Below are 12,467 nucleotides of genomic sequence, written 5' to 3' on the forward strand. Positions count from 1 at the left end.
AGCAGTGCCCGTCAAATAATGTGGCCTTTCTGCGGCTTTCCGCTGTCCTTCCTGCACACTATCTTTCTCCCACACCTACATTGCCACCCTGGAGCACCCTGATGCATGCTATGGGTGCTCCAGGGGTGCCATTGTAAGTGGGGAAGATAGGTGCAGTGTGCAGGGAGTGGTGCTAGTTGTGGACAAAGCCAGCAATGGGCCCCTGTGCAAAATACCAACTGTGTGCCTCTGACAGGCAGTTTAAAGTAGGTGTGGCCATAATTAAATTGGGTGTGGTTACACATTGCATAGTTAGCCAGGTAGCTTGGTGGGAAGGTGGGTGGATAGCCTGGTAGGTGGGTGGGTAGGTAGCCTGGTAAGAGGGAGGGTGGGCAGCTAGGTAGCCTGGTTGGAGGGAGGGTGGGCAGCTAGGTAGCAGAGTGGGTAGCTAGGTAGCCTGGTGGGTGGGTAGCTGGGTGGTTGGGCAACTAGGTAGCCTGGTGGAAGGGTGGGTAGCTAGGTAGCCTGGTGGGTGGGTGGGTAGCATGGTGGAAGGGTGGGTAGCTAGGAAGCCTGGTGGGGGTGGGGGGCCCAACTCCTATCCTCCTTCCCTCACCTCGAGCCCCCCGCCTGGTATGCGCGGCGGAAGAGCGGCAGATATAGGGAGGCTCCGGCAGGCGCTAGAGGTACAGCCGGCTGATCCACACTATCTCCTCTCCTCTGTATGCTGTTCGCTACTTCCTGGCTTAGTACGAGTGGCATACAGAGGAGAGGAGATAGTGTGGACCAGCCGGCTGTACCACTAGCGCTTGCTGGAACCCCCGGAGCCTCCCTATATCTTTCGCTTTTCCGCAGCGCATATTGGGAGGGGGGCCCGAGGTGAGGGAGGGAGGATAGGAGTCTGTCCCCCCCCAAGGCCAAATAACGGAACTTCAGGGGCCCTAGTGCACTGGCACGGCCGTATGTCCGCCAGTGAGTAGAGCGTAAGTGGACTGGCGGTGTTTGTTGGCGGTTGCACTGGTCATTGGTGTTCTTAAATCAAGGTCGCAAGATAGAGTATATTGGCGTGGGACCTTTTCCTGGGGATATTGACGTGGGAAAATTTATTTTAAAGGTACAGGTAAGTATTTCAGGTTAAAAAAGATAAATAAAATAGTTTACTCGTTGTCATGGCTTTGTTTTGTTTAACCCTTTCTGGAAATGGGTAAGGGGGGGGGGGGGGAGCGGAAAGGTGGGTGGGTAGTTAGGTAGCAGGGTGGGTGGGTAGGTAGGTAGCCTGGTGGAAGGGTGAGTAGTTAGGTACCCTGGTGGGTGGGTGGGTGGTCAGCTAGGAAGCCTGGTGAAAGGGTGGGTAGCTAGGTAGCCTGGTGGGTGGGCAGCTAGGTAGCCTGGTGGAAGGGTGAGTAGCTAGGTAGCCGGGTGGGTGAGTAGTTAGGTAGCGTGGTGGGAGGGAGTGATGGTGGGTAGCTTGGTAGCCTGGGTAGCTAGGTAGCAAGGTGGGTAGTTAGGTAGCCTGGTGAGAGGGAGGGTGGGCAGCTAGGTAGCCTGGTGGGAGGGTGGTTGGGTAGCTAGGTAGCCGGGTGACTAGCTAGGTAGCCTGGTGGGAGGAAGAGTGGGTAGCTAAGTAGCCGGGTGTGGGGCTCAACTCCTATCCTCCCTCCCTCACCTCGAGCCCCCCGCCTGGTATGCGCGGCGGAAGAGCGGCAGATATAGGGAGGCTCCGGCGGTTCCAGCAGGCGCTAGAGGTACAGCCGGCTGGTCCACACTATCTCCTCTCCTCTGTATGCTGTTCGCTACTTCCTGGCTTAGTACGAGTGGCATACAGAGGAGAGGAGATAGTGTGGACCAGCCGGCTGTACCACAAGCGCTTGCTGGAACCCCCGGAGCCTCCCTATATAATTATTTAATTATTGCACAGCAACATTTATATATGACAAAGAATACCACCGTCAATATTAACACTACAGGGTGACAGAATAGGCGGGAACTAAAATCATTTACATTAAATAAAATAAGTAAACACAAATTGCACATTTTTTCATATAATTGCACATTATTTCATATAATACATAGATAAATTATTATTATATACAGATAACATTGTTTGCATTACATTGTTTAAACATCAACAAATATATTACTTTTGATTACATGCAGTCTGATTTTCAGCCACTAGATGGTGGTGATTATGCTTGAAAAAGACTTCTAACATTCGGGAACCATACATCAGAAGAAAAAAAATATAGCGTAGTGGTAGAGAATCGGACTCTGAACTTTACTACCTTACTTTTCAAGTTCGATTCTGAATACATTTTTTTTTATGTGTGTGTATGTATATATACACACACCCACACACCACACACCACACACCACACACCACACACCACACACCACACACACACACACCATACACACACCACCCACACACCACACACACACACACCACACCCACACACACTGAAAAAAGTATTATTAAAGCCTGCCAACAGGCTATCAAGCAGCCGCAAATACAATAAAATAAAGCCATCACACATGTAGCGGCAGACATTCACTTCTAAAGGAACATTCAATTAATAAACCATTAACAAAAAAAAAGCCGATAAACTCATCAAAAAAATATCAAGCAGCCGCAAATAAAATAAATTACATCCATCCCACAAGCAATAGCCGCAGATATTCGCTTTTAAAAGAAAACTACACAATACAAAATAACAGAAATATAGCCGAAATAATTCACTTAAAAAAGACGCTAAAATACACATTTACAAGCAGACGCTGACATGAATGGGAGCGGGATGGAAGAAAAAAATCAGAAGAAATAATGCACACATTCAGGCGCTGACATGAGTGGGAGCAGGACTTTTACATCCGATAACAATAGCAGATAGCCAGCCATAGCAGGTAACAACAGTTTGCTGTTAACCGTTCATTTACACTGCGCCCATACTATGCAGTCCGCGCCGGCAAGTAGTTAAATAGCCGAAAATTGCATTGCAAGAATAGCCGCGCCTAATTCATGCAGCGCTTTAATCACCGTGTTCGGGACTGCCAGGCAATGTGTATTGTTTTATAGAAAATAAATGGCAGTTTCCATATCCAACTCACTACAGTTGTTCTTAAAGAGAAACCATGACCAAGAATTTAACATCATCCCAATCAGTAGCTGATACTCCATTTTACATGACAAATCTATTCCTTTTCACAAACAGACCATCAGGGGGCGCTGTATGGCTGATATTGTGGTGACACCCCTCCCACAGGAGACTGTGAGGACAATTTTCCTGGCACTTTCCTGTCTGAACCTCGTTGCATTGTGGGAAATAGATGTTTACAGCTATTTCTAACTGTCAAAGCAAGCAGCAGCTAAATCACCTGGAAGCAGTAAAAATGTCACCACGTGATAAATGTCAGAATGTAAATCAAGGAGAGGAAAGATTTTACAATGAGCAAACACTGACTAAATCATGTATACATAATTGTAAAAGTGAAGCACGTTTTTTTTTTTTTTTTTTAACATTTTCACTGGAGTTCCTCTTTAACCACTTAGCAACTTCTGCCACTTTCTATGTCCTTGTTTACAAACGCCTATAAACACATGTAAATATTTGGTTCTGTTTTCTATTCTTAGAAAACTGAGTACATATAGCACCATCTTGTGGCGAAAAAGTAAAACTACTTCCAAATACACCATTATTCACTTACCATAGAAAAATTAAATACTTTTCCATTATTTTTGAGACTCCCTAACCAAAAATAAAATATTATCGCCATTCTTTGTACTAGGGGCACAATTTAAACATTGTAATAACCGGGACAAATGGGCAAATAAAATGTCTTTTATCTACAATAGTACATTTTTATTTTTAAACTACAATGGCTGAAAGCTGAAAAATGTTTTTTGTTTGTTTGTTTGTTTGTTTGTTTGTTTTTTTTTCCATTTTTTTCTTCGTCTTCCCTGTCAAATGCATATAAAATATAATTCTTACTATAAAGTAGTGCCCAAAGAAAGCCTAGTTTTTCCCGCAAAAAATAATGTATAGATTTCAGTGTGTTAATTAGTGATAAAGTTATTACAAAATGAATGGGAAGAGCCTTTGAAGGGGGAAAAACCTGTGGTAGAGAAGTGGTTAAGGGCTCATTTCCATGGACCGTTGAACTGTGTGCTCAGCAAGCTCTTACCAGGCAGCAGCAAGTAGTTGTGAGGGTGAGAGGCATTTCATTGCATATAATCTGCCAGTGGAAAAGAGGCCTTGGAAGTAGGCTACATTCACGGTGGTGTGGTGTTACAGCCCATTTATAGTGTGACTTACCACACTGCATTGTATCACCTATGCAACATTCACAGTGGGGTGTGTTCAGTGCGGTATAATGGGTTGCATGTAATAACGCTAAACATGCGATTTAACAGTAAAAGTGAAGCATACTTTTCATTGACAGTATGCTTCACTGTACCTGATGCAATGCAAGCATAATGTGTGTTGCCGCTCCCCGATCTGTCGCATGCCTGCTGCAGTTACAGCAAAAATAAATGCTGCAGAACCCACATTTGCTTTTGGGAGAAAATCACATCGCTCTGGTGTGATCCATCCCATGCAAATACATTAGCCAAGCACTTTGATGGGTGTGATCATGGCAGAAGCCCCAGGAACCGCCTAACGCCTATTAGCATCAAATCCTGCGGCAGAGTTTTGCAGGAGATCGTGCGCACGCATCTCCGGTTCAATGACTGAGCTCTGCCATCAGCTTACCAGCGCCGATTGCCGCTAGGAGACTGTTAGACAGCAAAACCGTCATCTAATAACTGGATACAGCGCTGCAATCTAAGGCAGCACTGTACTGGTGACACGGCTGCCCCCCCGGGGGAGACGGGAGTGATTCGCTGTCATAGGCATCAGCCTATGACAGCCGATCGCAGGGATTAGCTTGCGGCTGGGGGGGGGGGGAAGCCCTATAAAATATCTTTTTAACACAAGTATTTGTTAAATATAAACCTCTGGGGAGCAATCATGGCCCACCAACAGAGAGCTCTGTTGGTGGGCAGAAAAGGGGGGGAAATCCACTTGTGTGCTGAGCTGTACGGCCCTGCAGCAAGCCCTTAAAGCTGCAGTGGCCTAATGAGGAAAAGATAGCCTGGTCACGAGGGGGGTGTAAGCCCACAGTCCTCGTGGTTAAACGACTCAGGTTTGCACACTATGGCCTAGTGCACACCAGAGCGGTTCGGCTGCGGTTTACGATCCGCTTGCGGGTGCGGATCCGCTTAGGTAATGTATTTCAATGGGCTGGCGCACACCAGAGCGGGAGGCGTTTTGCAGAAACGCATACTCCCGGGCTGCTGCAGATTTTGGATTGCGGATGCGTTTCTGCCTCAATTTTAACCAATTCCCGACCGCCTAACGCACAGGGGCGGCCGGGAAGTGGTGCCCGCAAGGACCAGCTCACCCACAGAGGCGGCGGTCCTTGTAAGGGCATGGGCGGAGCGATCGCGTCATCCGTGACGCGATCCTCCGCCGCCGCCTCGCTCCGTTCACCCGCCGCAACATCCCGCCGGCCATAAGGAAGCGCCGGCGGGATGTTAACCCGACGATCGCCGCATACAAAGTGTATAATACACTTTGTAATGTTTACAAAGTGTATTCTACAGGCTGCCTCCTGCCCTGGTGGTCCCAGTGTCCGAGGGACCACCAGGGCAGGCTGCAGCCACCCTAGTCTGCACCAAGCACACTGATTTCCCTTCCCCCCCCCCCCCCCCCCTGCCCAAGATCGCCCACAGCACCCATCAGACCCCCCCCCCCCACCCCCCAGACCCCTGTTTGCACCCAATCACCCCCCTAATCACCCATCAATCACTCCCTGTCACTATCTGTCAACGCTATTTTTTTTTTTTTGTATCCCCCCTGCCCCCTGCTCCCTCCTGATTCCCCCCCCCCCCATGTACTGTATGCATCTATCCCCCCTGATCACCTGTCAATCACCCCCTGTCACTGCCACTCATCAATCAGCCCCTAACCTGCCCCTTGCGGACAATCTGATCACCCACCCACACCAATAGATCGCCCGCAGATCCGACGTCAGATCACCACCCAAGTGCAGTGTTTACATCTGTTCTCTACTCTAAACACCCACTAATTACCCATCAATCACCCCCTATCACCACCTGTCACTGTTACCCATCAGATCAGACCCTAATCTGCCCCTTGCAGGCACCCAATCACCCGCCTACACGCTCAGATTGCCATCAGACCCCCCCCTTATCAATTCGCCAGTGCAATATTTACATTCTCCCCTGTAATAACCCACTGATTACCTGTCAATCACCCCCTGTCACTGCCACCCATCAATCAGCCCCTAACCTGCCCCTTGTGGGCAATCTGATCACCCACCCACACCAATAGATCGCCCGCAGATCCGACGTCCGATCACCTCCCAAGTGCAGTGTTTACATCTGTTCTCTACCCTAAACACCCACTAATTACCCATCAATCAACCCCTGTCACTGCTACCTATCAGATTAGACCCCTATCTGCCCCTAGGGCACTCAATCACCCGCCCACACCCTCAGAATGCCCTCAGACCCCAGCCCTGATCACCTCGCCAGTGCATTGCTTGCATCTATTCCCCCCTCTAATCACACCTTGAGACACCCATCAATCACCTCCTGTCACCCCCTAGCACACCTACCCATCAGACCAGGCCCTAATTTGCCCCGTGTGGGCTCCTGATCACTCGGCCAAACCCTCAGATCCCCCTCAGACCCCCTTCCGATCACCTCCCCAGTGCATTGATTGCATCTATTTTCCCCTCTAACCACCCCCTGAGACACCCATCAATCACCTCCTGTCACCCCCCTACAACCTGTCATCTAAAAGGCCACCCTGCTTATGACCGGTTCCACAAAATTCGCCCCCTCATAGACCACCTGTCATCAAAATTTGCAGATGCTTATACCCCTGAACAGTCATTTTGAGACATTTGGTTTCCAGACTACTCACGGTTTTGGGCCCGTAAAATGCCAGGGCGGTATAGGAACCCCACAAGTGACCCCATTTTAGAAAAAAGACACCCCAAGGTATTCTGTTAGGTGTATGACGAGTTCATAGAAGATTTTATTTTTTGTCAAAAGTTAGCGGAAATTGATTTTTATTGTTTTTTTTTCACAAAGTGTCATTTTTCACTAACTTGTGACAAAAAATAAAATCTTCTATGAACTCACCATACACCTAACGGAATACCTTGGGGTGTCTTCTTTCTAAAATGGGGTCACTTGTGGGGTTCCTATACTGCCCTGGCATTTTAGGGGCCCCAAACCGCGAGGAGTAGTCTAGAAAACAAATGCCTCAAAATGACCTGTGAATAGGACGTTGGGCCCCTTAGCGCACCTAGAATGCAAAAAAGTGTCACACATGTGGTACCGCCGTACTCAGGAAAAGTAGTATAATGTGTTTTGGGGTGTATTTTTTACACGTACCCATGCTGGGTGGGAGAAATTTCTATGTAAATGGACAATTGTGTGTAGTAAAAAAATCAAACAATTGTCATTTACAGAGATATTTCTCCCACTCAGCATGGGTATGTGTAAAAATACACCCCAAAACACATTATACTACTTCTTCTGAGTACGGCGGTACCACATGTGTGGCACTTTTTTACACCCCAAGTACGCTAAGGGGCCCAAAGTCCAATGAGTACCTTTAGGATTTCACAGGTCATTTTGCGACATTTGGTTTCAAGACTACTCCTCACGGTTTAGGGCCCCCAAAATGCCAGGATAGTATAGAAACCCCACAAATGACTCCATTTTAGAAAGAAGGCACCCCAAGGTATTCTGTTAGTAGTACGGTGAGTTCATAGAAGATTTTATTTTTTGTCACAAGTTAGCGGAAATTGATTTTGATTGTTTGTTTGTTTTTTTTCACAAAGTGTCATTTTCCGCTAACTTGTGACAAAAAATAAAATCTTCTATGAACTCACCGTACTACTAACGGAATATCTTGGGGTGTCTTCTTTCTAAAATGGGGTCATTTGTGGGGTTCCTATACTGTCCTGGCATTTTAGGGGCCCTAAACCGCGAGGAGTAGTCTTGAAAGAAATTTCTCAAAATGACCTGTGAAATCCTAAAGGTACTCCTTGGACTTTGGGCCCCTTAGCGCAGTTAGTGTGCAAAAAAGTGCCACACATGTGGTATCGCCGTATTTAGGAGAAGTAGTATAATGTGTTTTGGGGTGTACCCATGCTGAGTGGGAGAAAGATCTCTGTAAATGGACAATTGTATGTAAAAAAAAATTAAAAAAATTTGTCATTTACAGAGATATTTCTCCCACCCAGCATCGGTATGTGTAAAAATACACCCCAAAACACATTATACTACTTCTCCTGAGTACGGCAATACCACATGTGTGGCACTTTTTTGCAGCCTAACTGCGCTGAGGGGCCCAAAGTCCAATGAGCACCTTTAGGCTTTACAGGGGTGCTTACAAATTAGCACCCCCAAAATGCGAGGACAGTAAACACACCCCACAAATGACCCCATTTTGGAAAGTAGAAACTTCAAGGTATTCAGAGAGGGGCATGGTGAGTCCATGGCAGATTTCATTTTTTCATTTAGGTGGTAGGTTGTATGAGCGAGCAATAGACCGTGAAAGCTGCAGTGGTCTGAATGGAAAAAAAGTGGCCGGTCCTTAAGGGGGGTAAAGCCCACGGTCCTCAAGTGGTTAAAGAAATACTGTAGGGGGGTCGGGGGAAAATGAGTTGAACTTACCCGTGGCTTGTAATGGTCCCCCGCTGGCATCCTGTGCCCGCGCAGCCACTCACCGATGCTCCGGCCCCGCCTCTGGCTCACTTATGGAATTTCCGACTTTAAAGTCAGAAAACCCCTGCGCCTGCGTTGCCGTGTCCTTGTTCCCGATGATGTCACCAGGAGTGTATAGCACAAGCCCAGTATGGTCTGTGCCTGCGCAGTACGCTCCTGGTGACATCAGGGGAAGCGAGGACACGGCAACACAGGCGCAGTGGTTTTCTGACTTTAAAGTCAGAAATTACAGAAGTGAACTGGAGGATGCCTGCGGGGGACCATTAGAAGCCCCGGGTAAGTTTAACTCATTTTCCCCCGACCCCCCCCCCCCCCCCCCCCCCCCCCCGACCCACAGTATCCCTTTAAGTATAGGAAAAACGCAAACCGCTCTGAAAAACGGCACTTCATTTTTTGTTACATTAGCTGTTCAGTAACAGCTTTACTGTAACAATACATGAAATCTACTACACCAAAAACGCTTCCCAAAAACGCAAAATGCTAGCTGAAATGCTACAGAAAAAGAAAAAGAGTTTCAAAATCTGCTAGCATTTTGCGGGTCTGCTAGCGGGTTTTGGTGTGCACCAGGCCTTTCAGTAGAAAGGCAAATTACTTTTGATTCTGCTTTGACCTGTTTTTCTTCTTTGCAGGCTTTGAGATTTAGATGCCATGGCCTCCGTACAGGAGGAGGTGTCAGAGGCTGATCTGCCTGAAAACACGTTCCCAGCCATGACCGATATGTCGGAATGCCTCATGGAGGGTGAGTTTCCTCTCCTTTTTGAATGCTTGTCATTTGTAGCAATAACTCAGAAATGTTTTTTCCAGCACAAGTCTATGATAGTCATGGGGAGTTGTCGGGCTATATATATATATGTATGTATGTATGTATGTGTATATGTATGTATGTGTATATGTATATATAATCTATCCCGGAGCGTCATTCGGACAGCACCCCTGCTGAGACTTGTCTCCCTCCCTGAATGAGGACAGGAAGCTGAAAAAGACTAAAAATTTGCATAGCAAATAGGCAGCAGCATAAGTAGGGGAACAAGTACCTCCATCTTCAGTTCAGTTTCTTGTCCCCGGTCAGGATGCGTGGGAGAGTCTCCTCTGGGTGCTATCCAGTCATGCGGCTGGGGCGGCGTGGGTCAGGACTCCTGGAGAAAGATCGTTCAGTGAACGATAGTGAGTCCCGCAGCGTGTTGGAGGCTACTCCTGAAGAGGCAGCGGCTTTATGGGCGCAGGCGCGCTACACAGGAAGTTCCGGTCTCCGAAACCGGAAGTCGTCATGCGTAGGCGTCCTGCATGACGTATGCCACCCGGAAATGTGCAGACCAGCAGCGCACAAGTCAATGGGGCGGCGGAGATTATACACCTGAAGCAAATCAGGTAACCAAATGTTTATTTAAGCAGCATATGCATCCATGCGTCAGTCTGCAAATCGGTTTTTGACGATGGAGGACGCTGCAGGTTCTTCCTCTCTGCAGACTGCAGAGCCAGGCCTAGATCCCTCTCTGGCAAGTAATATTGGGAATATCTACTTAGCCAGCATATATCTGTGGTTTAGAGGGAATGTTTGTATCTTAGTCTTGTTTGTATTTTATCCTTTAGCCCAAAAGAACAGGCAAGGCTGATAAAATGGATAAGCTCAATCCTCAGACCAGTCAAACAAAAAAGGACAAGATTGATAAGAATGTTCATCAGACCAGTCAAGATAGACATACAAAGAATGAGAAAAAATGTGTTATCTGCAATACTCCTTTTGTAACCTCTTCAGCAAGAAAATTGTGTCAGGCTTGTACTGAGAAAGTAGTTAAAGATGAATCTCCTGTCTTGATGAAAGGATTTATGGGCTGGATGCGGGCTGAGATGGCCTCGGCTATTAAAGAAATTAAAGACTCAGCTATAGCCTCTACTTCTGCTTCTAATCCAGCAGTGTCCTCAGCAGATATACCGCTGATTTCTGAAAATACAGATAATACGGCCTCTGTCAATACCTTGGATCCACCTGGGTCCCCGGTATCCTTAATCCCCCCCCCTTTGGTTCAGAAAAGGAAAAGAAATAAGGAGGATTCAGAAGTTTCTGAATTATCAGAAGGAGAGATTTCAGAGTTGGAGGATATTTCAGCAGAAGAGGATGTTGTTAAATCAGATAAACATCAAAGATTTGCCTTTTGTCCAGAATTAATGAAAGACCTTTTATCAGAAATGTATGATACGATGGGTATAAAAGATGAACAAAAATTATTGACACCGCTAGATGAGATGTATGTTGGTTTGGCGGATCCCCAATTTCAGGTTATTCCGGTTCATTCTTCCTTGAAAGATTTAATTAAGAAGGAATGGAGTAACCCTGAAAAGAGGGCTTTTTGGCCTAGGTCACTATCTAAGAAATATCCCTTTAGTCCTGAGGATCAGGCTTTTTGGGGTCCTCCGCCCAAATTGGATCCTTCTCTATCTAGAGTGTCAAGGAAAACTGACCTATTATTCGAGGATTTTGGTAACCTTAGAGATCCCATTGATAAAAAAATGGACAATATTTTACGAAGAGCATGGGAATCATCCTCTCTCACTTTTAAGCCTGCAGTAGCTTCTACGGCTGTGACTCGGTCTCTTAGATCCTGGTTACTGTAAGTACAGAGTAAGATTGCAATGGGAGTACCTAGGAATGAAATCCTAAATGACTTTCTTAAATTATTTAATGCAACTAATTATCTTACAGACGCAGCCGATGATACAGTAAAGTTAATAGCAAGAACTACTGCTCTGGTAAATTCAGCAAGAAGGAGTATGGGTGAAAACATGGAACGGAGATAATTCATCCAAGTCTAGACTGTGTGGTATCCCATGCGAAGGTGCTTTGTTGTTTGGTTCTAAACTGGAGGAAACTCTAGATAGAACCGCTGATAATAAAAAAACTTTCCAAATAAGAAAAGACCCTACCAACCTAGACGGTCCTTTCGAGGGCCCGCCAGGTCTGACTCAGGAGTTAAGCAGACCCAAAACAGGAAAAGATGGGCTCCCTATAGATCACAGAAATCCAAGACCAACTTTACCCCCCCTAATAGATCTGACAAACAATGACGCCAGGATTCCGGTGGGAGGGAGACTGGCTCATTTTTTCGAATTCTGGCGGCTTCACATGACAAATCAGTGGTTGTTAAAGATCATAGTAGAAGGATACAAGATAGAATTCGATCAACCCCCACCACTAAAATTCCTTGTTACTCCCCTCCCAGCAGATCCCGAGCGAGAGATATTCCTTCAACAGGAAGTCATGTCCCTACTACAAAGGGTTGTAAGAGAGGTGCCATAATGTCAAAGGGGCTTAGGGTTTTACTCACCGGTATTCCTAGTAAAATAAACCACAGGGAAGCTTCCGCTTCATTCTAAATCTCAAAGGCTTAAACAAATGCATAAAGTACAGAAAGTTCAGAATGGACAACATTTACTCTGTAATTCATCTCCTACAGAAAGACTGCTTCCTGACATCTCTAGACCTCAAGGATGCTTACTGGCACATCCCAATTCATCTCTCATCCCAACAGTATCTGAGATTCGCAGTTCCAATCGGAGGAAAGGTAAGACACTTTCAGTTTTCTGCTTTACCTTTCGGAATATCCTCAGCTCCATGGCTGTTTACTAAAGTAATAGCTGAAGTATTAGCCATCCTAAGATTGAGGTCCATTAATGTACTTGGATA

At 46.5% G+C, this 12,467-nt stretch overlaps 1 protein-coding gene across 1 annotated transcript in view; it reads left to right on the forward strand.

Moving 5' to 3' along the window:
• LOC137561892 (interferon-induced very large GTPase 1-like) overlaps positions 1-12,467 on the forward strand; it is a 37,416-nt gene that overhangs the window by 8,927 nt on the left and 16,022 nt on the right. The window contains exons 2-3 of the mRNA XM_068273240.1: positions 10,376-11,264; positions 12,238-12,345. Coding sequence (XP_068129341.1) covers positions 10,376-11,264; positions 12,238-12,345 — 997 coding nt within the window. The remainder of the gene's footprint in view (positions 1-10,375; positions 11,265-12,237; positions 12,346-12,467) is intronic.

Source organism: Hyperolius riggenbachi, chromosome 3 (genome assembly GCF_040937935.1).
Source record: "Hyperolius riggenbachi isolate aHypRig1 chromosome 3, aHypRig1.pri, whole genome shotgun sequence".
NCBI lineage: Eukaryota > Metazoa > Chordata > Amphibia > Anura > Hyperoliidae > Hyperolius > Hyperolius riggenbachi.